The sequence below is a fragment of the Bos indicus genome, chromosome 11 (assembly GCF_029378745.1).
Source record: "Bos indicus isolate NIAB-ARS_2022 breed Sahiwal x Tharparkar chromosome 11, NIAB-ARS_B.indTharparkar_mat_pri_1.0, whole genome shotgun sequence".
NCBI lineage: Eukaryota > Metazoa > Chordata > Mammalia > Artiodactyla > Bovidae > Bos > Bos indicus.
In genome coordinates, this window is record NC_091770.1 from 71,902,254 (window position 1) to 71,927,503 (window position 25,250).

The window sequence follows — 25,250 nt, forward strand, 5'->3', positions numbered from 1 at the left end:
TAAGCACATGAGTGAGTGTATGCTAGGGACCTCTGAAACTTGACCACAAAAAGATGAATCCCCCTTCGCCAAGAACTGAAGCTCTCCTGGGGCTACTACTGCAAAACGAACAAGGCAAGACTTTTTAGGAAAAGTGCGCCGCCCTACCTACGGGGTCAAGGCAGGTGACAACACCAGAGCCTTCATCTCTTCCATTCTCAAAGCCCTGGTCCAAGAATACGCGGGAGGCGGAAAGACAGGACAAAGGATATGGGAGACATTGAGGATGTAAAAGGAATAGAGACTAACGGTAATCTGACGAGGAACTTAGTCCAAGGGGGGTAGGGAACGGGCAGCAGAAGTGGGGGGGAAATACGGGGGCTCATAGATCTGACCTAGAAGGGTGGGGCCTACGCTGAGCTCTGAGAAAACCGACTCTGAGCAGGGGACAAAAGCGAGGCACCGCGTGTGGCGCGCTCGACAGCGCTACCCCTAAAGCGTAACGGTCAAACCGAGAAACTCACAGCGGGCACTGCACCGAGTCTGGAAGACATCACTCCCTCTCCACGCCTAACAAATTCACCCAAGGGCTCCGGCCAGACCAACGCCACTTCCGCTCTCCTCTCCGCTCCCGGATGTGGAGTCGGGTCCGCGAGCCCGGTGGCGAACGTCTACTTCCGCCTAGCAGCTTCCGAGGGGGCTGCGGCAGGGGCGAGTCACGTGACTAGCCCCCCTTTCCTCTGAGACCCCGCCCCGGCAGTGCGCGGTGGGACCCGGGAAACTGGGGGTGGGGTTTGGAGCGTCAACTTTGGCCTGAGAGCCCCTCCCTTTCGTTCCCTCGGTTTGCACAACCTCTCCTGCCCTTCCGGCGCCCCCAGGCTCCACCCCGCGAGAAGAGTGGTCTTTCTTGATGCACAGGAAGGTCAATTATTGCCCCTTTATTTATCTTAGGGAAATGACAGACCCATTCCCGCTCTCCCTCCCCCCAGGTAGAGAGACGAAGAAACTCTTTCATTGCTGAGGGCTTAGGAAGTAGAGGCCTTGGCCGAGTAGGAAAGAAGCCAGAGCCGCTCAGGGGAGACTTGAGCTAGGCAATGAATAACGGGGGCGGGTCTCTTCCATCTACTAGCGTCAGGCCTCCAAACTTGCCCTCCTTTGGGGATTTTTGGTGTGGTCTCTAGGAGACGTGTTCGAGTTACTATTGAAATCTTTACTCAAACCATGCCTGGGCCTCTCCCTAGGGGAGCTGTGTTTGAGTCTCTCCTTGAGGGGATTGTTGTGGCTCCTCTCAGAGGGACTTTGTCTGCTCCCCTCAGAGGGCTTGTGCTGTCTTCTCTCAGAAGCACTGTGCCCTCTCCTCTCAGAGGAACTGCGACGAAGTTTCTCAAAGAGACTGCGATTGCTCCTCTCAGAGGGACTGCGACACCTTCTTTCAGAGGGACTGCGACACCTTCTCTCAGAGGGACTGCGACATCTCCTCTCAGAGGGAGCTCGATAGCTCCTCTCAGAGAGACTGTGATGGCTCCTCTGAGAAGGGCTTGGATGACTCCTCTCAGAGGCGCTGCGATGGCTCCTCTCAGAGGCACTGCGATGGCTCCTCTCTGAGGCGCTGCGATGGCTCCTCTCAGAGGCGCTGTGATGGCTCCTCTCAGAGGCGCTTCGATGGCTTCTCCCAGAGGCACTGCGATGGCTCCTTTCAGAGGCGCTGCGGTGGCTTCTCTCAGAGGCACTTCTATGGCTCCTCTCAGAGGTACTTCTATGGCTCCTCTCAGAGGTACTTCTATGGCTCCTCTCAGAGGTACTGTGCTGGTCCCTCTCAGAGGGACTGTATTGGCTTCTTCCAGAAGAGTAACATGGGGTTCTTTCCCTACTGAAGCCGAAGCTCTGGTGGTTTCGTTCCTTGTGTGTGGGTTTCCCTTTAAGGTGACTATGTGAAGTCCTCTTCATAAGAGAACCAGGTTGTAAGAGTCTCCCTGCAGCATGAACTCTGATTCCTGGTTTGAAGTTCTTGGACTCCTGGTTAGAGATTTCATTTCTGTTAAAGTTTTTCTTATCTCTGCTACTACTCTCATTTTGAACAGGACCCAAACACTGGCTGGTTGAGATGTTTTTGAGAGTGGTACTTCTTTGGGAAACTGTGGGCTTGGGTAATTGCTTAGGTCTGAGTTGGAAAGAGCTATCCCTTTTTGGTTGTTGAGCTGGTCTGAATTGGTCTGTTTCTTCCCACTGCGTGCTTTCCTGCTTGGTGACTGAGTTTGAATGCCTTAGCTTGAGAGTTGGCATCCTGTGTCTTTTGCTGTCTTTTGTTGAGCAGTAGTCTCTGGCTTTTTGTTTTGGAAGGTAGGTTTTGCTTGACCAGAAGTAGTCTGACCTTGTTGTGTCCTCAGGCTTCTGCCCAGCCAAAGCCATAATTCTGTGTGCTGCTTGAATTGCCTGCTTTAGGCCCTGAAAAAGTAGTTGAATAAATTTTGGTTGGGAGGATTTCTTAGGTTGTCTTTTTAAAGAGGCGGCCGTTGTCTGAGATGCTCCAGTCCTCTTCCTTCTTAACTGGTTTGGTAATTCCCTAGAGGAACTCTGTATTATAGCTCTACCATTTGTGTAGAACTTTGTATTTTGTGATCTAACTTCCTTAGGGATTCTTTTCATTGGATATTTTGAATCATAGGTCTTTTTGGTTCTCACTTTAGCCCATTTTTCATCCTGATTGCTTTCAGAGTCACTCTCTGATAGAGAGTGAACTTGAGTGAACTCATAGTGTCCAGGCTCTCTAATTTCTGTCTTTTCTATTAGGCTAGAGCTGTCATATTGCCTTTGCCTGATACGGACTTCTATAGGAGCAGGAGCCTGGGACGACCCAGACTGGAAATTTATTGTAGAAGTAGGACTCTTGGAAGCTCGTGTATAACCTTTGGCTTTCCTTAATGATGTTGATCTAAGGCTCCTTGGTGTGACTGGTCTGTCTCTTCTGTGATACTTTGGGAGCTGGTGTCTTTTACCAGTTCGCAACCTAAAGCCAAGATGTAACCTAATCTCTCCATGGCCTTCAGGAGTGCTTACAAGTTGAAGCTGTGGATAAATAAGAAGGTGAGGCCCAAAAGCAGCCTGTAATTTATGACAGCAATTAAATCCTGAACATCGGCCACACTGTAGGCAGATAGGATATTTTAGGACCAGACCTGAAGCTAAAGGTGGAGGTACATTGGGGGGTATTTGACTCCTCAACAGTTTTGCTGCTATTTTTAGTTGCAAATCTTGTAGCAGCTGGAACTGTTCTGAGAAGTCAGTCTTGGCCTGGGGAAGATAACTTGGCTTGAGGGAGTGTTGGGACTCAAAAATCCTTGTCTGTGAATCACTGTGTGAGTTCTCAGTCTCTTCCATTGGAACAGAATCTCTCCTGGCAAAAAATATGTTGAGGGAAGACTCTGACTTTGCTGGGGCAGGAGGCTGACTCCCTGTGCATGAAACAGGCATGTACTGAATGACTTCCTGAGATATATCGCAGGGTTTTGACTTTTTCTTTATTCTCTTTCTACTCCCAGAGTAGTGCTGTATTATGGAGGGCATGGAACTACGTGTCCATATCCTTAAAGGTGTTTTTTTCTCATAACCATGGCATGAAGTATGTCTCTGAATGTAGTTTTTGACCACTGAAGGCTGAGAGATAGTACCTTGACCCTTCTCAAGCAGTCTCTCAGAACATGTCATCAATTCAGCTGGAACCCCAAATAAATTCTGAATAGATTGACAGGTATCTTCAGTGGCTCTTGCTGTTAAAGATGTTTGAGAAGAAAGCTTCCTTTCCATAGTGGTCCCCAAGACATTCCCCATCATTAGCATATTGGAGAGGTATTTTCTAGGTAGTCGTGGCCTCGAGGAGCGACTCTCCCAGACATTCCGTTGCCTGCCCAGGACAGGCCAGGAACGGGCTCTTTGAGCCCCTGACTCTGCCTGGAAAAACTTAGGTGGTGATCTCCAGTCTTGTGGTGAATGTTGTGAGAGTCTCTGGAGTGAGCTCTCTGACTCCTCCACATGTTTCCTCTTAGTCCTTTCATTAGGTATGACATCCACTCCTGGGATCTCAGAATTTGAGTTTTTTACAGTAATAGCTGTCTCGGCAAGGGGTTGGTTATGAAGGGATAAGGAAAAAGTTGAAGATTGTATCGTATCAAGGTCTATAAAAGACTCCTCAGGTTGCAAAATATCTGTCACAAGGTTTTTTATATCCAACACATTTGATACTTGTGGCATCTCAGAATCCCAAAGATCTAATTCAGATGTTCTGACAGAACTTGAGCTAAGTGAGTCTGAAGAGTTGTTTAGAAACCTAGAGAAATAATTCCCTATTTGTAACTCTTCTTCTGATGATCCCTCCTCAGAGTCCTTATTCTGACACACCTCACTTAAATTCAAATCCTCAGATTCCATGACTTGAGGAGGCCCTGTTTTTATCCCTGTAGATTTCACAGCCTGAAGCCCTTGTTTATGATTTAACACTGTAGGTGCCTCAAGTGTAGATGTTGGCTGTGTGGTTAATTCTGCAGATTTCACTTCAGTATTTGGCCTTGGAGTTAATTCTATAGATTCTACTGGTTCTTGAAGATGTAGCCTTGGGAATAAATCCAAGTAATTTGTTGCCTTAAGCCCCACTCCTATTGGTTCTGCAATCTGGGGAATTGGCCCTGGTGCTAATTCCTCAGATTTTACAATTTGCAGTGGTGGCCCCATAGTCTTTACAATTTGAAACCCTGTCAAATCCATTCTTTTCAAAGTTTGGTACTTTGGTTCTGTGCTTAATTTCTTAAATTTTGCATTTTGCAACCTTAAGCCTGAGGTAAACTCTGAAGGTCTCACATCTTGTGGTTTTGAAGTCAACTCAGCACAGTCTACCATTTGAGAGTTTGGCCATGATGTTAACGTTACAGACTTCACAACTTGATATGGTGGCCCAGGAGTCACTTTCACAGGTGTAGCAACTCTGATGGGAGCTACTGGCTTTACCCCTATTGCTTGAGCAACTTGAAGCTGTGTCTTTGTAGAGTTTGTGACTTGTTCTAGTGGCTTTGGACTAATCCTCATGAATTCTGTAATTTGACCCAGTAGTCCTGGGGCTGTTTCTGAATATTTCATACTTTGATTCTGTGACTGTGTAAGCTTCATTTTTCCCTCCCCTTGTTGCCATGTCTCAGTGGTGACCTCTGCAGATTCTGCGTATCCTGCAACTTGACCTGTTGGCTTTGCCTTTAGGAATCGCTTAGAGGTCAAACCTATAGACCCAGGAACTTGATATCGTATCCCTTCTGTCATCTCTGAAGATTCTGGGACATCTTGAAATGCCTTTGTAATCAATGCTATAGACTCTCCCCTTGGCAGTTTTTGCGCGGAGATCACCTCCACAGATTCCTGGGCTTGAGGGTAGGGCCTTGAATATCTCTCTGCATCAGTGGTTTTATTTATTGGTTTTGGACTCCTTCCAAGAAATTCCTCCCCTTTCAGCTTTGTCTTGAAGGTCAACCCCATAGTTTCTGTAGTGTGATCCTTGGGTCCTGAAGTCATCCCTTCAGATTCCACAACTTGCTGCAGCTGCCCTGTATGTAACTCCTTAACTTGGGACCCTGACTGAGAGAGCAACTCCAGAGTTTCCAGGATTCGGTGGCTTTTCTTTGGTGTTAATTTTAAGGATTTTGAATCTTGATTCCTTAGCACTGGAGTCAGATCAACAAATTCTGGTACTTGAAGATCTAGTTTCAGAGGCATTCCTGAAGCTTTCATGGCTTTTCCTTTTGGCTTTTGGGTCAACTTCACAGATTTCTCTATAGTTTCTGTGTCTTGATGTGCCAAACTTTTTGCCATTTTTGAAGAATCTGTAACTTGATAAATTGGTATTGAAGTCAAACTAACAGATTTAGGGACTCGATGCATTGGCTTTGGAATCATCTCTTCATGTTCTATAAAGTGATGCCCTGGCCTAGGGATGATTTCAGAGGAGCCCATCATTTGAGAGCTTGTTCTTGGAGTTAGATCCTCAGATTTTGGTCTTTGAAACAGTGACTCTGATGCTAACTCCACAGGTTTTATAGCTTGTTGCAGAGACACTGAAGATGATTTTGCATGCCTTGTGCTTTGCAACTTTGGTTCTGGAGTAAACTCCAAATGTTTCACACCTTGTTGCTGTGATTCTGGAGACAAATTTGAAAATTTGACACTAGTCAACATTGGTCCTGGTATGAAGTTCTTAGTTGACTCTGGTGCCGAGATTCCTGATTTGACACCTTGCAATCCTGAAGTCAGCTCCTGGCAATTCATGCCTTGTTCTTGAGACCCTGGTGTCAACTCTACAGATTTCATATTTTGAAGACATGGCTCTGGTGCAGAGATCTCAGATTTAACACATTGTGACCTGAGACATGATGATGATCCTAAAAAATTTACACTTTGAGATTGGGGCAGTAGGTTTGACTTCATAGATTTCACATCCTGAGAACATGGCACTGATACAGACACTACAGATTTCTGCCTGAAGCAAGAAATCAGTTTATTAGAATTCACATCTTGAGGTTGTGTCTCTGGTTTCAACTCCAGAGGTTTCCCATCTTGAAAACATGGCTCTGGTGCAAAGACCACAGATCTTATACTATGCTGCCTGAGGTGTGAGGGCAACTCCTCACAATTCATACCTTGAGGATGTGGCCCTGAATTTAATTCCATAGATTTCACTTTTTGAAAACATGGCTCTAGAGCAAACACATTCCATTTCAAATTCTGAAGCTCAGAGTCTGAAATCAGTTTTGTAGAATTGGTACCACAAAGCAGTGGCTCTTTGTTCATCTTCATAGATTTTATATCTTCAAACAGTTGCTCTGGTAAAAATAACATAGGTTTCATAACATTTAACTGAGGGCCCAAAGTGAACACAGACTGCACAACTTGTTGCTCTGACCCAGCATGATTGACCAAAAATTGGACTTCTGGAAACTTTGTCCCTGAAGTTAACTCAGGAGATTTTGCTTCTTGCAAGTGTGATTCCAGGTTGAACAACATAGATTTTGTACCATGAGATTCTGGCCCAGAGGGTTTCATACCATGCATCTGTGGCCCTGGATTAGACTTTACAGAACTTAAGTATTGAAGTTCTATCCCTGAATTCAACCCAGTAGAATTTACACCTTGCTGCTGTGGGCCAGAGTTGAACTTTGTTGAGGTTCTACCTTGAGACTTTGTCCCTGGAGTCAATTCACATTTTATGTTTTGTAAATCCTGCACAGGATTGAACATAATAGATTTTATACCTTCAAGTTCTGGCCCTGGATTAAAATCAGAAGATTTCTTACCTTTACATTTTGTCCCTGAAGTTAACTCAGGAGATTTTATACCTTGCAAGGGTGGCCGACATTTGTACTTCATAGAATCTACACATTGTAATTTTGGCTCTGGATTCAGCTCAGAAGAATTTTCACACTGTATCTGTGGGCCACAGTTGCATCCTATGGGTGTTACACTTAGAAACTTTGACCCTGAAATCGATTTAGATTTCAGACCTTGGCAATGTGGCCCAGGGTTGAACACCATAGATGTCTCACATTGATTCCCTGTACATGGTTTCACTTCAAATCCCATATTTTGACATTTTTTCCCTGAAGTTGACTCAAGGGATTCTATACCTTGCAAAGATGCCCCACATTTGCAACCCATAGAATTTAAACATTGTGATTTTGGCTCTGGATTCAACTTAGAAGACTTTGCATACCACATCTGTGGCCCAGGGTTGCATTCTGTGGGTGTTACACCTAGAAACTTTGACTGTGGACTCAATTCAGATTTCCAACCTTGGCAGTGTGGTCCAGGATTGAACACCATAGATGTCTCACATTGATTCCCTGTACATGGTTTCACTTCAGACCCCATATTTTGACATTTTTCCCCTGAAGTCAACTCAAGGGATTTTATACCTTGCAAGGGTGGCGCACATTTGCAACCCATAGAATTTAAACATTGTAATTTTGGTTCTGAATTCAATTTAAAAGACTTTGCACACTGCATCCATGGCCCAGGGTTGCATTCTGTGGGTGCTACACTTAGAAACTTTGACTCTGGACTCAATTCAGATTTCAGACCTTGACAGTGTGGTCCAAGATTGAACACCATAGATGTCTCACATTGATTCTCTGTGCCTGGATTCATTTCAGTTCCCATATATTGACATTTTTCCCCTGAAGTCAACTCAAGGGATTTTATACCTTGCAAGAGTGGCCCACATTTGCAACCCATAGAATTTAAACATTGTGATTTTGGCTCTGGATTCAACTCAGAATTTGCACACTGCATCTGTGGCCCAGGGTTGCATTCTTTGGGTGTTACATTTAGAAACTTTGACTCTGGACTCAATTCAGGTTTCAAACCTTGGCAGTGTGGTCCAGGGTTGAACACCATAGATGTCTCACACTGATTCTTTGTGCTTAGTCTCTCCTCAGATCCCATATGTTGACATTTTTTCCCTGAAGTCAGCTCCGATGATTTTGCTCCTTTCAGACCTTGGCAATGTGGTCCAGGGTTGAACACCATAGATGTCTCACTTTGAAGCTCAGTCCCTGAATTTAACTTAGAAGACTCCATACCTTGAAATTTTGAAACTGAAGTTAATTCAGAAGAGCTTGTACCTTGCAAATGTGACCCAGGCTTGCATCCAGTTGGATTTACACACTGAAGTTTTGGTTCTGAAATGAATGCAGAAGAATTCACACCTTGCAAATCTGGCCCAACGCAGAGCACCTTAGATTTTCTACCTTGAAGCTCCGTACTGGGATTCAACTCTGAAGATTTTTTATCTTGCACTTGTGACCCAGTGTTGAATGGTATATAATTCACACATTGAAGTTGTGGCCCTGGCTTCAGTTTAGAGCATCTCCCACCTTGTAATTTAGGCTCATGGTTGAATTCCAGCAATTTCTCATCTGAAAGCTTAGTTTCTGTGCTCAACTCAGATTTTACCTCTTGCAACTGTGGTCCAGGATTGAACTCTAAAGATTGAATACCTTGGTGACTTGTTCCCAGACTCAAATCAGAAGATTTCATATCTTGTAGCTGTTGGTCAGGATTGAATTCCAAAGATTTCACATTTTTAAGCTTTGTCCTTTTGCATGATTCTGAAGATTTTATATGTTGTGAATGTGTCCTAGGACTGAACACCATGACTTTTACATTTTGAAGCTCTTCCCATGGATTCAACTTACACGATTTCTCATCTTGCTTTTGCTTTCTAGCATTGCTCTTAGACGATATCCCACTGTGAATCTTTGATTCCAAGGCCAACTTACAGAATTTTGCAACCTGAAATTCTAGGCTAGGACTGACTTCTATAGAGTTCATCAATTGAAGCTTTATAGGCCCAGAAGATTTTGCACCTTGCAACTCTGCCACAGGGTTGAATTCCATAGATTTCACACCTTGAAGGTGTGCCTTTGATGTCAACATAGATAATTTTCTATCTTGTAACTGTGGAGCTGAGTTGAACCCCAAAGATTTCACATCTTGTACCTTTGTACCAAGAGTCAATTCAAAAGGTTTCATATCTTGCCACATTGGCCTGGTGATGAATTCTATAGATTCTCCACTTTGAAGCTTTGTCTTTGGTGTTAACTCTGAGGATGTCACACCTTGCAGACATGGAACAACAGATTTCAAATCTTGAAGCCTCCACCCTAGCCCCAAATCAGATTTCTCACCCTGTCTCTGTGGTTGAGGGTTGAACTCCAGTGATTTCACACCTTGAAGTTCCCTCTTCTGGGTTAAATCAGATTTCCCACATTGTAACTTCAGTCCATGATTGAACTCTAAGAATTTTTCATCTTGAAGCTTTGTCCCTTGAATCAATTCAGAACATTTTTTACTTTGTATCTGTGGTTCAGAGTTGAACATTGATTGTGCTTCCTGAAGCATTGTCCCTAAGACCGCTTCAGAAGATTTCATACTTTGAAAGTGTGGTCTAGAATTTAACCCTTTAGATTTTACATCTTGAAGCTTTAGACCCATAATCAGTTCAGAACATTTCATATCTTTTAAGTGTTGGCCGGAGTCTGACTCTACTGATCTCACAACTGGAATCTTTCTCCTCAGAGTCAAATCAGATTTTGCACCTTGTAACTTTGGACTAGGTTTCAGGTCTAGAGACTTCACACCCTGAAGCTTCTCCCTTGGGATAACTTCAGACAATTTCACACCCTGCAAGTTTGATCCAGACCTGAAATTCATAGATTTTACACCTTGAAGCTTTATACCCGTGATCCACTTGGAAGATTTTATATCTTGCAACTGTGGACCTGACTTGAATTCCACTGATTTCACTTTTTGAAGCTTTGTCCCCAGTGTCAACTCAGATTTCACACCTTGCGATGGTGGCCCAGATTTGGACTTTGCAGATTCCACATCTTGTAAATTTGAGTCTGAGATTAATTGAGAAGATTTCTCTCCTTGAAATTGTGACTCAGAGTTGAACACCAATTTCACATTTTGAAGTTTTGATGCCGGGATCAGCTCAGAAGATTTTAGAACTTGCAGCTGGGGACGGGGGCTAAATTCTTTATGTTTTACATCTTGAAGCTTGGCCTTTGAGGTCCACCCAGAAGAGTTTACACCTTGTAACAGTGACCCAGGGTCAAAATCTGTATATTTGATACCTTGAGTCTTTGTCCCCACAGTCAATTTAGAAAACATTGTACCTTGCAACTGTGAGCCAGGGATTAGCTCAGTAACTTTCTTGTCTTGGGACTTTGTCTCAAACGGTACCTCAGAAGATTTTAGACCTTGCCACTGTGGCCCAGTGTTGAAATCCTCAGATTTCATGCCCTGAAGCTTTGGCTGAAGAGTCAACTCAGATGACTTCATACTTTTCAAGTGTAGTGGGGAGTTCAACTCTATAGTTTTATCACTTTGTAATTGTGACCCTTGGCTTAATACCTCAGATTTCACCTCAGGAAACTGTGGCTCTTGTGTAAGCAGTGGAGACTTCACACCTTGAAGCTGTGTTCCTGGGGCTGACTGTAATGGTTTCACTTCTTGATGCCATGGTCCTGGGGTCAATGAAGGAGATTCGCCATCTTGCAAGTGAAGCCTAGATTTGAACATCATAGATTTTATATCACAGAGCTTTGACTTGGAAGTCAAGTCACATGATTTCATTCTGCTAAACTGTAGACAGGGTTTCACATTGAGACCTTGAGCCTGAGACTCTTGGAGTGATGTCAAAGATTGTACATCCTGAAGCTTTGGCCCTGGGGTCAATACAGATGACTTCGTATCTCTCAACTGTATCAACTCTGTTGGTTTGACACACTGAGGTTGCAACTCAAGATTTAGCAGAGATTTCACACCTTGAAACATTGGTGCAGGCATCCACTGAACAGTTTTCATACTTCCAAACTCTGGCTTTTGGTTTAGCTCCACAATTTTCATACCTTGAAACTGTGGCTCTGAAGTTGATGCCAAAACTTTTCCTTCTTGCATCTGTGGTCCTGGAGACAACTCAGGAGTTTTCACCCTCTTCAACTGTGGCCTGAGGTTAAACTTCATATATGCTGCACCTTGAATTTTTGGCCCCAGATGCAATGCAGATGACTTCACATCTCTTAACTGTGTTGAATATTTCAACTCTACAAATTTGCCACCTTGAGGTTGTGGCTTAAGATTTAACCCTGCAGATTTCACGTCTTGGAACTCATATCCTGGTATCCACTGAATATGTTTCATAGTCTCAGGCTGTGGCTCTTGTTTAAACTCAGTGGTTTTCACACCTTGAAGCTGTGGCTCTGAAGTTGACTTTGAGGATTTTACTTGGTGTAACTGTGGTCCTGGGGTCAACTTGGGAGACTTCATACTTTGCAACTGTGGTTCAAGTTTTAACTTTTTAGATTTTATACCTTGAATATTTGATTCTGGAGTCAATTCAGATGATTCCCTACCTTTCAACTGTAATTCAAAGTTGAGATCTACTAATTTTCCATCTTTAAATTTTAGCTCTGGAATTAACTCCAAAGACATCCCATCTTCTGACTTAGACCCTCTCTTCAGTGACTCTGAATTCACACATTGCTGCTCTGATGAGATTACAGATATCTCACCAACCTGTTTTGGCCCAGGAGTTAAGTTCACAATTGCCGTCTCTTGAAACTGTTGCTTTGGGGCTAAATCCACAGATTTTACTCCTTGAAACTTTTGTCTTCTGCTTGCATTCACAGATTTTACTACCTGCTTCTTTGGCCTTGAGGTCAACTTCATAGGTTTTGCAAATTGCAGCTCTTGATCTGGAGTCTTCTCTACAGGTTTTAAACTTTGAAGCTTTGGACATGGGGTTAGCTGCAGAATTTTCATATCTTGCATTTGGGGCTTTGTCAAATTTGTCAATTCCTGAGGTTTCATACCTTGCAGTTTAGGCCCTTGCAGCAATGACCATGGTGCCAAAAACACAGAATTCTCATCTTGCATCCTTGGCCCAAGTTTCAATTCCACAGCTTTCACATCTTGCAGTTGCGTTCTTGGGATGAACGTCACAGTTTTTAATCCTTGATTTCTTAAGGACAGTGCCAACACATCAGATTTCACACCTTGAAGCTTGGAGTCTGAGGTGAGTTTCACAGATTTGACATCTTCTCTCGGTGGTCCTGAGGTTATCTCCACAGATTTTTTACCTTCCGGCTGTGGACTTGGGGTTAGCAATGTAGATTTCATACCTCTTGGATGTTGTCCTGGAGTTAAGACTGCAGAGTTTACATCTTTAAACTCTGACTCAGAGGACAGCAACTCAGATATTAAACCATGAAGTTTTGAGCCTGGGGTCACCTCTACCGGTTTCACATCTTCCCCCTGTGACCCAGGGGTTAACACCATAGATTTAACATTTCCCAATTGTGGCTTTGATATTAACTGAATAGATTTCATACTTCCTAAATGTGGTCCTGGGGTTAACTTCACAGATTTTGTATCTTCCAGCTGTGGTTCTGGCATTAGTGCCTCAGATTGTAAACCTTCAACCTCTGAGATTGGGGTCCTTGCTGCAGGTTTTACATCTTGCATCTGTGGTCTTTGGGTCAATCCAGAAGATTTCATAACTTGTAACAGTGGTCTTCTGGTCAACTCAGAAAAGTTTACACTTGGCAACTGGAGTCCAGGAGACACCTCCATAGATTTTACATCTGGTCTCTGTGGCTCTGAAACTAATTTATAAGAAATGTCACCTTCAAAGCTTGACATTTGGTCTGATGCTTCACATTTTATGCCTTGAAACAGTGGCTTTGGCCCTAACATCTCAGGCTTAACCCCTTGCTGCTCAGGTCCTGAGGCCAACTTCATAGATCTTTCTCCTTGCATCATTGGTTCTGGAGTTAACTCAAAAATCTTCACATATTGTAGTTGTGGCCCTGAATTTAACTCAGAGGATTTCACACCTTGAGACTGAACTCCTGATGTTAGATCACAAAATTTGACATCTTGTAGCCATGGCCCCACCTGTTTCACACCTTGAAGCCCTGGAGACATCTTTGCTGATTTAGAATCCTGAAGCCCTAACTCTAGAGCTGTCTCCATGGAAGTCACACTATGAAATGGTGATTCTGGGATTTGCTTCCCAAATTTGACACCTTGAAGCTTTGGCCCTGAGGTCAATTCAGAAAATTTGACATCTTGCTGCCTTGACCCTAGGTTCAGTTCCTCAGATTTCATATCTTGAAGTTCTGAGGTCAATTTCACTGATTTCATGCTGTTAAACTGTGACCCTTCAACAGACAGAATAGGTTTCATATTTTCAACCAGGAGCCCTTGACTTAACTGCAAAGATGACTCTGTTACAAATCCTACAGCCTTTGTATCTTGAAGCTGTGTTCCTGGCATTAACTGTACATGTTCAAAACCTTGATGCTTTGGGTCTGGAGTCAGATCAGAAAATCTAACACCTTGTAAGCACGGTCCTGAGCTTAGTTCCATGAATTTTGTACTTTGAGTTTGTGGTTTTGCCATCAACTGTATAGATACAACACTTTGATGCTTTGGTCCTGGGGTACAATCTGACAATTTTATTTCTTGCATTGGGGAACCTGGGGTCAATTCATCAGATGTCACACTGTGATGTGGAGACCCTGAGATTAAATCTAAAAGTCTTTCTCCTTGAAGTGGTGGTTTAGGACGTAACTCTGAAAATCTTACGCTATGCAACTGTGGTCCCAGGGACTCACCTTGGAGCTGTACCTCCTGAGTCAGTTCCTCTGGTATCATACTTTGTAGGACTGGCTCTTGTATTGGCTTCTCTGATTCTACCATTTTGGTAGTAGTTGGCTGTTGAATTAAATTAACATATTTCACGTCTTGTAGTTTTGGCTCTGACTCCAACTGCCTGAATGTTACTTCCTGGAGCTGTGGCTCTGGAGTCAACTCTGTAACTTGTGGTTTTGGTCCTGTAATAAACTGTTTAGATTCCACCACTAATGGGGATGACTCAGAGGTTAGCTTCACATGTTTCAAATTTTGTAGTAGTGGCTCTGATATCTCATATTGCATCCTTGGTTCTAAAGTCAACTCCAGAGATCCTTTTTCTGAATATGGTTGTACTGGTATTACCTCCTGGATGTTTTCAACTGGAAATGTTGCTAACCCCACAGTTTCTGTGTTTGCATATTCTGACCTTAAGGGTATCTCAGATGATTCTGTATCTTGAAGATGTGGCCTTAGAGGAGTCATTCTTGCAGATTCTATAACTTGATCTGTTGGTTTTTGCATTAATTGGGGCAAATTAACTTGGGGCAAAGCCTCAGAAATCAGTCTTACAGTTTCTGTGTCTTGATGGTCTTGACCTGGAGTCAACTCTGAAAATTTTTGAAAATACGGCCTGGGCATCACACCACCAGGTTTCAAGACTACAGATTCCTCCTCTTGTGGCCAGATCTCAGCAGCTAACTCTGTAGATGGTATGTCTTGATGCCTTGGTCTGGAAGTTAGACCCACAGATTTTAATCCTTGTAAATGTAATTCCATGGTCACTTTCCTTGATTCAACATGTTGTAACTGTGACTCAGGAATTAACCTACTAGATTCTTCCAGTGGTACGTGTAAATCCACAAAATCATCATGCCTTAATGGCCCTAGAGTCAACTCCTCAGGTTTTATACTTGTGGACTGTGGTTCTGAGGTCAATGACACAGATTTCACATTTTGAAATTGTGGTTCTGAGATCAGCTTCTCATAATTCATAACTTCTGAATATGGTCCTAGATTTGGATGAACAAACTTCATATCTTGAGATTCTGGGGTCAACATGTTTGATTTCATACCTTGCATCTCTGATCCTAGTACCAACTCCAGAGATTCTTGTGTCATGTGCTGTGACATTGGAGTTTTGTCCATGGCTCTCACACTTTGGAACATTGGCTCAAGAGTGCTCCTGAATGACATTGAGTTCATCTGCATAGATGCTTGGCTCAGTGACCTGGGGGTACTTCCTAAAAATGATTGTATCAACCCCATAGACTCTTTCCCATGGTGACCAGTGTCAGGGGTTAGCTTTGCTTCTGTTTCTGGATATCCTGGTTCTGAGATCATCCCTAAAGATTCTGAAGCTTGATACCGTGAGATCATCCCTTCAGGTTCTGTGACTTGATGATTTGGTCTGGAGTCTACCTCTACAGATTTTACTGCTTGAATGTGTGCTCCTGGGATCAGTTCTTCATATTTCATACCTTCTACCTTTGTCTCAAGAGTCAGTCTTGTACTTTCTACCATTTGAGGAGTTTTTACATCTTCACGCAATGGTATTGGGGCTGTCTCCTCAGATCTTATATCCTGTGACCACGGCTTTGGGGCCAACTCCATAGGTTTCATATCTTTTTGTACTATTCTTGGAGACAATTCCACAGTTTTTATACCTGGAAACTCTGATGGTAGAGCCAAATGAACATATTCCATACCTTGCAACTGTGAACTGGGGACCAGATCTATAGATTTCTTACTTTGCAACTGTGGTGCTGGGACTAACCCAGTAGATTTTTTACTTTGTTGTTGGGGTCCCAGCATCAGTTGGATAGATTTCACACCATGAAGCTGAGCCCCTGGGGCTGACTGCACAGATTTCTCATTTTGCCCCTGTGGTGTGGTGGCCAACTCCTCAGGTTTTACACTCTGCCATTCTGGTTCTGTGGCCAGTTCTATAGAGTTCACAGTTGAGACTGGCTGTGTGTAATTTCCCAGTTCTGGGACTGAACCTGTGGTTATGTCTACAGATTTTATATTTTGTGACTCTGGTGCCAAAACCAGTTTCCCAGACTTCAAATTTTGCAGTCTTGGGGATAACGTCATAGAACCCATAACCTTAAGTTGTGGAATTGATTTCATCTCTCTATAGTTCACATCTGGAACTGATGTAGTGGACATTTCTGCAGATTCTGTGACTTGAGGCAGTGCCTTTTGGCTCATTCCCATAGATTTTGTACCTGTACCCAGTGACCTTGGGATTGTCCCTAAAGATTCCATCATTTGATGATGTGAATGTGTCACCTCTGCAGATTTCTCCATTTTTATCCAGGGGTCAGAGGTCAACTCCATAGTTTCTATTACATGATGACTTTGCCTTGGACTCATCTCTGAATACTCCAGAATTTGATGCCCTGGGGTCAACCTCGAAGACTCTGTGACTTGATGAGATGGCCCTGGTGTTAATGCCATAGATTCTGTGCCTTGATTATATGGTTGTGGAGTCATCCCCTCAAAGTCTGGCACTTGAATACATGACCCAGGAGTCAACTCCAGACTCCTGGAGTTGGCTTGAGATATTGGAATCACTCCTCCTGATTCCATGACTTTATGTGGTGGCTTTGGAGGTAAGCCCACAGATTCTACCACTCCAAATGTACCAATAGTAGTAAAAGAGCTTGAAGTCAAACAATCTGATTGAATTGCCCTTGGGGTTAAATTTGCAATCTGAGACTGTGTATCTGGGATCAAACCCCCAGATTCTATAACATGTGACTTTGTTGGTGGAATTATCCCCATAAAATCCATAGCTTGTAATAGTGCTATTGGAGTCACTTTCATGTAATCCATCACTTGATGCAATGGCCTTGGGATCGTTTCAAATGATTTCATATTTTGACATATTGGCCCTGGAGTAATCTTCAGTGATTCTGCGACTTGACTTTGTGGCCTTGATGTTACATGAACTGATTGCATAACTTTATGTGGCCCTGGGGTTATTTCCACAGTTTCTATGACTGCATGTTGTAGTCTTGGATTCATCTTTCCTGGTTGTATGACTTGATGGTCCAACAATGTACTCCTTTTTACTGACTCCATAACTTGATATTGCATTGTTGGGGTCATTCCCATTGACTGTATGATAGGTGGATGTGATTTTTTAATCATCCCCATAGAATCCATGACTTGAAGCAATGCTATTGGAGTTACCTTCACATTATCTATTACTTGATTCAACTGTCTTGAAGTTATCTTTCTTGATTCCATAACTTGCTGCTGAGGTCTTGGGGTTACCTCCACTGATTTAATGACTTGATATGATGGTTTTTGGCTTACATGCACTGTTTCCATGGCTTCCATTGGTTTTTCAACTTCATTTGGTGGCCATTGGAACAAACCCACAGATTCTATCACTTCTGAATGTGAATCTGGAATCATCCCCATTGAATCCATGACTTGAAGTAATGCCAGTGGAGTAACTTTCACACTATCTGTGACTTGGTATGGTAGCTGTGGGGTCAGCTCCATATTAGGCACCTGGGTCTGTTGCGGTTGTATCCTTTTTTCTGGAAGACCTAAGACCCTCTGCTTTATATTAAGCTCTAGCACATGTTTTGGGTCCTTCTTCAGTAAAGTCATTTCCTCTTGAGTGATGTCAGCTCCTAAGCTTTTGGGAAGTAGAATATCTATTGATGTCATTAATGGCCTGGATTCAAGGATTTGGGGGCCATCTCCAGGTTGTGACTGCTTACCTGAGATAAGAGTCTGAGAAATTCTTGTTTCTGTTCTATTTAATCCAGATTCCACCCCAGTGTTCCTTTGGAGCTGAAGAGATGGAAGGTCTGGGGATTCATTGTTGATATTTTGCTCAGTGCTTTGATGAATGGGCATAGATAACTGGATTTGGGGTTTCTCTGGTTCAGGGACTCCTCCTTGCACCTCAGTTAAATAATTCAGCATTGCCCATGATTCCCTCACAGGCAGAGGCACTGTTTGTTCCCGCAAAGTACAAACCTTCCAAGCCATATGTCCCTCTAACTCCCACCTAGCCAAAGGAGAGAGCTGGATTGGAGCTGACCCTGACAATAGTGGTCTCTCTTTGAAGATAATATTTGGCTTATGATCTGATGTCAAATCACTCTTGCTTCTTCTCTTATCCTTTGTTTTTTCTTCTTGTCTGTGGAGATCTGGAGATTCAAAAAGAGAGTTGATAAAAGTGCTTTGAGGGCTTAAGGATGAAAGAGTTTCCAAATTCTGAAAAAGTTCTGATTTCCCAAGCTCTGAAAGCATAAAAGAAGGCTGAGATGTGCCTTGGTTCCTGAACACAGGAGGTTGATTTTGGGGTAAAATAGGTAAACTATGGCTCCGGAATTGCCAAGTTGTTTCTTCAGAAAAGACGGGAAGGTGAGACAGGCTCGAGCTGTAGGATGATCCAGAGGAGATGCTACTGTCAGTAGAATGTTCTGCATTCTTACAGTCACAACAGGGTAGGACAGGCTCCTGAGCCACAAAAACAGAGGAGGTGGAAGAAGAAATCATATCCTGTGGTTCAGGCAAACCCAATTCCATAAGACTTGATCTAAGAAATAAAGAGAAAAGTTCCCATTTGTTTTGAAACAGGAAAAAGTAGGAAAATGGAAAGACAATGGCCATTTTGAATGCAAAATATTTTGGACTGAGGGAAAACAAAAAAGCTTGCTTTCCCCAACATCAATTGCTTATTTATGGAAAGAATTCCTCCACCAGGAAAAAGGGAGGCATTTGTCCCCATTCTAATCAGAAATGATTCACAGACCAGTGGTTCTTAAACTTTGCCCCACTACAAAAACTAACTAACCATCTTTCTTCTCCCTCCCCCTCTCTCTTCCTCCTTCCCTCTCTCCCTCCCTCCCTCCTTCACTCCCTCCCTTCCTCCCTCTTAAAAGCTCTACCACTTTCAACCTCCACTCAGAAACCACCTGACCTTGTACTTTCCAGGTGTTTGAAGATCTGTTGAAGATTCCTGTCCATTGACCAGAGTACATATTCCTGGGTCCATCCCACAGGGAGTTCTGAAAAACTAGATGCAGCAGAGTGTGTTAGTGTAATTGAAGTGATATTAATGTACTGGTAAGCTACCCCACGTCCGAGGTCAGGGGCAGCGGCTGAGAGGAGCAACCCCACGTCCAAGGAGTGGTGGTTGCGTGGGTACAGGAGGGCCGAGAGGAGCTACTCCACATTCAAGATCAGGAGGGGCGACCTTGTCCAAGGTAAGGAGCAGCGGCTGCGCTTTGCTGGAGAAGCCGTGAAGAGATACCCCATGTCCAAGGTAAGAGAAACCCAAGTAAGATGGTAGGTGTTGCGAGAGGGCATCATAGGGCAGACACACTGAAACCATAATCACAGAAAACTGGCCAATCTGATCATACAGACCACAGCCTTGTCTAACTCAATGAAACTAAGCCATGCCATGTGGGGCCACCCAAGATGAACGGGTCATGGTGGAGAGGTCTGACAGAATGTGGTCCACTGGAGAAGTGCATGGCAAACCACTTCAGTATTCTTGCCTTGAGAACCCCATGAACAGTATGAAAAAGCAAAATGATAGAATACTGAAAGAGGAACTGCCCAGGTCGTTAAGTGCCCAGTATGCTACTGGACATCAGTGGAGAAATAACTCCAGAAAGAATGAAGGTATGGAGCCAAAGCAAAAACAATACCCAGTTGTGGATGTGACTGGTGATAGAAGCAAGGTCCAATGCTGTAAAGAGCAATACTGCATAGGAACCTGGAATATTAGGTCCATGAATCAAGGCAAACTGCAAGTGGTCAAACAGGAGATGGCAAGAGTGAACGTCAACATTCTATGAATCAGTGAACTAAAACGGACTGGAATGGGTGAATTTAACTCAGATGACCATTATATCTACTGTGGGCAGGAATCCCTTAGAAGAAATGGAGTAGCCATCATGGTCAACAAAAGAGTCTGAAATGCAGTACTTGGATGCAGTCTCAAAAATGACAGAATGATCTCTGTTCGTTTCCAAGGCAAACCATTCAATATCACACTAATCCAAGCATATGCTCCAACCACTAACGCTGAAGAAGCTGAAGTTGAACGGTTCTATGAAGACCTACAAGACCTTTTAGAACTAACGCCCAAAAAAGATGTCCTTTTCATTATAGGGGACTGGAATGCAAAAGTAGGAAGTCGAGAAACACCTGGAGTAACAGGGAAATTTGGCCTTGGAGTACGGAATGAAGCAGGGCAAAGGCTAATAGAGAATGCACTATTTTGTGTTCTCTTTGTTTGGCACTCTTTTGCCAAGAGAACATGCTGGTCATAGCAAACACCCTCTTCCAACAACACAAGAGAAGACTCTACACATGGACATCACCAGATGGTCAACACTGAAATCAGATTGATTATATTCTTTGCAGCCAAAGGTGGAGAAGCTCTATACAGTCAACAAAAACAAGACCGGAAGCTGACTGTGGCTCAGATCATGAACTCCTTATTGCCATATTCAGACTTAAATTGAAGAAAGTAGGGAAAACCACTAGACCATTCAGGTACGACCTAAATCAAATCCCTTATGATTATACAGTGGAAGTGAGAAATAGATTTAAGGGCCTAGATCTGATAGACAGAGTGCCTGATGAACTATGGATGGAGGTTCGTGACATTGTACAGGAGACAGGGATCAAGAGCATCCCCAAGAAAAAGAAATGCAAAAAAGCAAAATGGCTGTGTGAGGAGGCCTTACAAATAGCTGTGAAAAGAAGAGAAGCAAAAAGCAAAGGAGAAAAGGAAAGATATAAGCATCTGAATGCAGAGTTCCAAAGAATAGCAAGGAGAGATAAGAAAGCCTTCCTCAGCAATCAATGCAAAGAAATAAAGGAAAACAACAGAATGGGAAAGACTGGAGAAGGCAATGGCACCCCACTCCAGTACTCTTGCCTGGAAAATCCCATGGATGGAGGAGCCTGGTAGGCTGCAGTCCATGGGGTCATGAAGAGTTGGACACTACTGAGCGACTTCACTTTCACTTTTCACTTTCATGCATTGGAGAAGGAAATGGCAACCCACTCCAGTGTTCTTGCCTGGAGAAGTGGGCTGCCGTCTATGGGGTCGCACAGAGTCAGACACAACTGAAGCGACTTAGCAGCAGCAGCAGCAGAGATCTCTTCAAGAAAATTAGAGATACCAAGGGAACATTTCATGCAAAGATGGGCTCAATAAAGGACAGAAATGATATGGACCTAACAGAAGCAGAAGATATTAAGAATAGATGGCAAGAATACACAGAAGAACTGCACAAAAATGATCTTCACAACCCAGATAATCACGATGGTATGATCACTCACCTAGAGCCAGACATCCTGAAATGTGAAGTCAAGTGGGCCTTACAAAACATCAATAGGAACAAAACTACTTGAGGTGATGGAATTCCAGTTGACCTATTTCAAATCCTGAAAGATGATGTTGTGGAAGTGCTGCACTCAATATGTCAGCAAATTTGGAAAACTCAGCAGTGGTCACAGGACTGGAAAAGGTCAGTTTTCATTCCAATCCCAAAGAAAGGCAATGCCAAAGAATGTTCAAACTACCACACAATTACACTCATCTCACATGCTAGTAGAGTAATGCTCAAAATTCTCCAAGCCAGGCTTCAGCAATACGTGAAACGTGAACTTCCAGATGTTCAAGCTTGTGTTAGAAAAGGCAGAGGAACCAGAGATCAAATTGCCAACATCTGCTGGATCATGGAAAAAGCAAGAGAGCTCCAGAAAAACATCTACTTCTGCTTTATTGACTATGCCAAAGCCTTTGACTGTGTGGATCACAATAAAGTGTGGGAAATTCTGAAAGAGATGGGAATACCAGACCACCTGACCTTCCTCTTGAGAAACCTGTATGCAGGTCAGGAAGCACCAGTTAGAACTGGACATGGAACAACAGACTGGTTCCAAATAGGAAAAGGAGCACGTCAAGGCTGTATATTGTCACCCTGCTTATTTAACTTCTGTGCAGAGTACATCATGAGAAATGCTGGACTGGAAGAAGCGCAAGCTGGAATCAAGATTGCCGGGAGAAATATCAATAACCTCAGATGTGCAGATGACACCACCCTTATGGCAGAAAGTGAAGAGGAACTAAAAAGCCTCTTGATGAAAGTGAAAGAGGAGAGTGAAAAAGTTGGTTTAAAACTCAGCATTCAGAAAACTAAGATCATGGCATCTGGTCCCATTACTTCATGGCAAACAGATGGGGAAACAGTGGAGGCAGTGGCTGATTTTATTTTGGGGGGCTCCAAAATCACCGCAGATGGTGATTGCAGCCATGAAATTAAAAGACACTTACTCCTTGGAAGGAAAGTTATGACCAACCTAGACAGCATATTAAAAAGCAGAGATATTACTTTGTCAACAAAGGTCCGTCTTGTCAAGGCTATGGTTTTTCCAGTGGTCATGTATGGATGTGAGAATTGGACTGTGAAGAGAGCTGAGTGCCGAAAAATTGATGCTTTTGAACTGTGGTGTTGGAGAAGACTCTTGAGAGTCCCTTGGACTGCAAGGATATCCAACCAATCGATGCTAAACGAGATCAGTCCTGGGTGTTTATTGGAAGGACTGATGCTGAAGCTGAAACTCTAATACTTTGACCACGTCATGCGAAGAGTTGACTCATTGGAAAAGACCCTGATGCTGGGAGGGATTGGGGGCAGGAGGAGAAGGGGATGACAGAGGATGAGATGGCTGGATGGCATCACCTACTCGATGGACATGAGTTTGGGTGAACTCCGGGAGTTGGTGATGGACAGGGAGGCCTGCTGTGCTGCAATTCATGGGGTCACAAATAGTTGGACACGACTGAGTGACTGAACTGAACTGAACTGATAAGAATAATGAAAAGAGAGACTTAGAAAGAAGACAGCTATCATAGTGAGGAAAGTGAAACAGAATCCCAGGTATATTACTCCCAACTTTCACAGGATTTATCAGTAGGGTAGAGAGAGAAAAAATATACACAGAGAAGATTGATTTTACTCACCGTTTCAGGTTATCTTCAATGCAACCCATCCTGAGATTTTTTTCCAACTGTGAATCTGGAAGTAGAGGTGAAGAATCTATTAGAATTATGACTCTTGACCTTACCTTAGTTCAATCCCCTCATTTTGCAAATAAGGAAACAAAGACAAAATCATGCCTAAAATCAAAAGGCTAATTAGTGGTAGAGCTTAGATTTAACCAACATCTCATTTTGTTTGTTTCTCTTTTTTTAGCTACGGTGTGCTGTCTTCACCATGTAGTAAATGTAAGCCATTGGAAACAGCAGGAATAATCACGGTAGGGAGAAGAAGTAGGGAAAACAGAGAAATACATATCTTTGGAGGAAAAGATAAGTATTATTCAGTCTCTGTGGTAGAGAAAAGAGTACTGGAGTGGGTTGGAAAATCCCATGGACGGAGGAGCCTGGTAGGTTACAGTTCATGGGGTCACAAAGAGTCGGACACGACTGAACGACTTCACTTTACTCCCTTCACTCACTTCATACTTTATCGCTGGAGAAGGAAATGGCAACCCACTCCAGTGCTTTTGCCTGGAGAATCCCATGGACAGAGGAGCCTGGCGGGCCATGGTCCATGGGGTCGCAGAGAGTCAGACACGACTGAAGTGACTGAGCACATGGTAGAGAAAAAAGATATCAAAACTTCCTACACCAAACTCTTCATAGTTAACCCCTCTCACAGAGTTTCTTTCCTGATACTTTAAGCTTTGCACAAAAGGAGATTAGAAAAGGAAGTACGAGGATAGGAATGAAAGAATTCATGATTCTTTTCATTCATGAAAAGAATTATGAAGCCATTTACATTTCTTCAGAAGTGTAGTTGCTAGAAAGAGTAGGCATATTTCTTTCATATAACAATCTTTTCAACCTTCCTCCTTCTACCTGCTATTACAGGTTAAAGTCTTAAAGCAGACCCTGCAGTTGATTTGTCATTAGTCTTAAACTGAAGAATAAAAGATAAGATCTTTCTGACCTGTGAATTTCTGGATCTTTTTCAATATATGCTGCTTTGAAGTCTAGAAAGGCACAAAAAGAACAAATAAAATCAAGTAATGCTCTAGGTTAAAGACTTTATTGATAACACATTTCACCTCATAGACATAAATATAAACACTTGGCATTCATAAAAACAGCAACAGTTACTTCATTCATTTAATACTGAATCATTTATTGAGTACTTACTATGTTCAATGTGATGTGTGGGGTGCTGGAACTGTAGAGATAAATATGATTCCTGTGTTCTAGGAACTTATGCTAGTAGGGAAAAGAGAAGTCTAAACAGGTAAGTTACAATATCACGTGGTAAATGCTGTAACACAAATAGAAATGTGAGGGCATAAAAAGGATAGTGATTAACTGCCTGGGAGAGAAAGGAAGAATTACTCAAAGAAGTTACTGTTTGTACTGGAGTTTGAAGAATCAACAGAAGGTTTTTAGGTGAAGAAAGAGCCTTCCAGGCAAGCAGGACTATCACTGAGCATCACAATTGTCGGGTACTTTTTTAAATAAATTAATTTTCGGCTGTGGTGGGTGTTTGTTGCTGTGCTCAGGCCTTCTCTAGTTGTGAAGAGTGGAGTCTACTCTCGCTCTAGTTGCAGCTCGTGGGCTCTAGAGCAGGAGCTCAGTAGTTGTGGCACATGTGCCTAGTTGCCCCACAGCATATCATATCTTCCCTGACCAGAGATCGAACCTGTGTCCCCTGCATTGGCAGGCAGATTCTTAACTCCTGGACTACCAGGGAAGTCCCTGTCAGATGCATCTTTGCTAAGTAGTGAAAGATGAAGCTGAAAAAGTAAGTGGGAAGCCAGATTATATGGGATTTTCATTTCATCCTGCAGGTCAGAATTTCCCATTCAGTATGTAATAAACTAGTGTTTCTGCAAGGGTGTTCCAGGTCCTTTTGAAAGCAGAAGTGACATTGTTACAATTTCAACTAAACTTTTTTTTTTATTCTCTTTAAATTAGGAAATCAGTCTCTGAAAGTGTATTGAAAGAG

The 25,250-nt window shown here is 43.1% G+C and overlaps 1 protein-coding gene across 6 annotated transcripts in view; it reads right to left on the reverse strand.

Annotated features, from left to right (window-relative positions):
• Positions 1-25,250, reverse strand: part of ZNF512 (zinc finger protein 512) — a 73,867-nt gene that overhangs the window by 30,393 nt on the left and 18,224 nt on the right. For 4 of the 6 annotated variants that reach the window (XM_070798107.1, XM_070798110.1, XM_070798108.1 and 1 more), the window contains exon 1: positions 504-662. In XM_070798107.1, the coding sequence (XP_070654208.1) occupies positions 504-533 (30 nt within the window). In that variant the 5' untranslated portion in view covers positions 534-662. Of the gene's footprint in view, positions 1-503; positions 18,782-19,165; positions 19,262-23,236; positions 23,292-24,227; positions 24,271-25,250 lie in introns of those variants that run through there. The other 2 variants (XR_011569136.1, XM_070798109.1) reach the window with 2 other exon arrangements.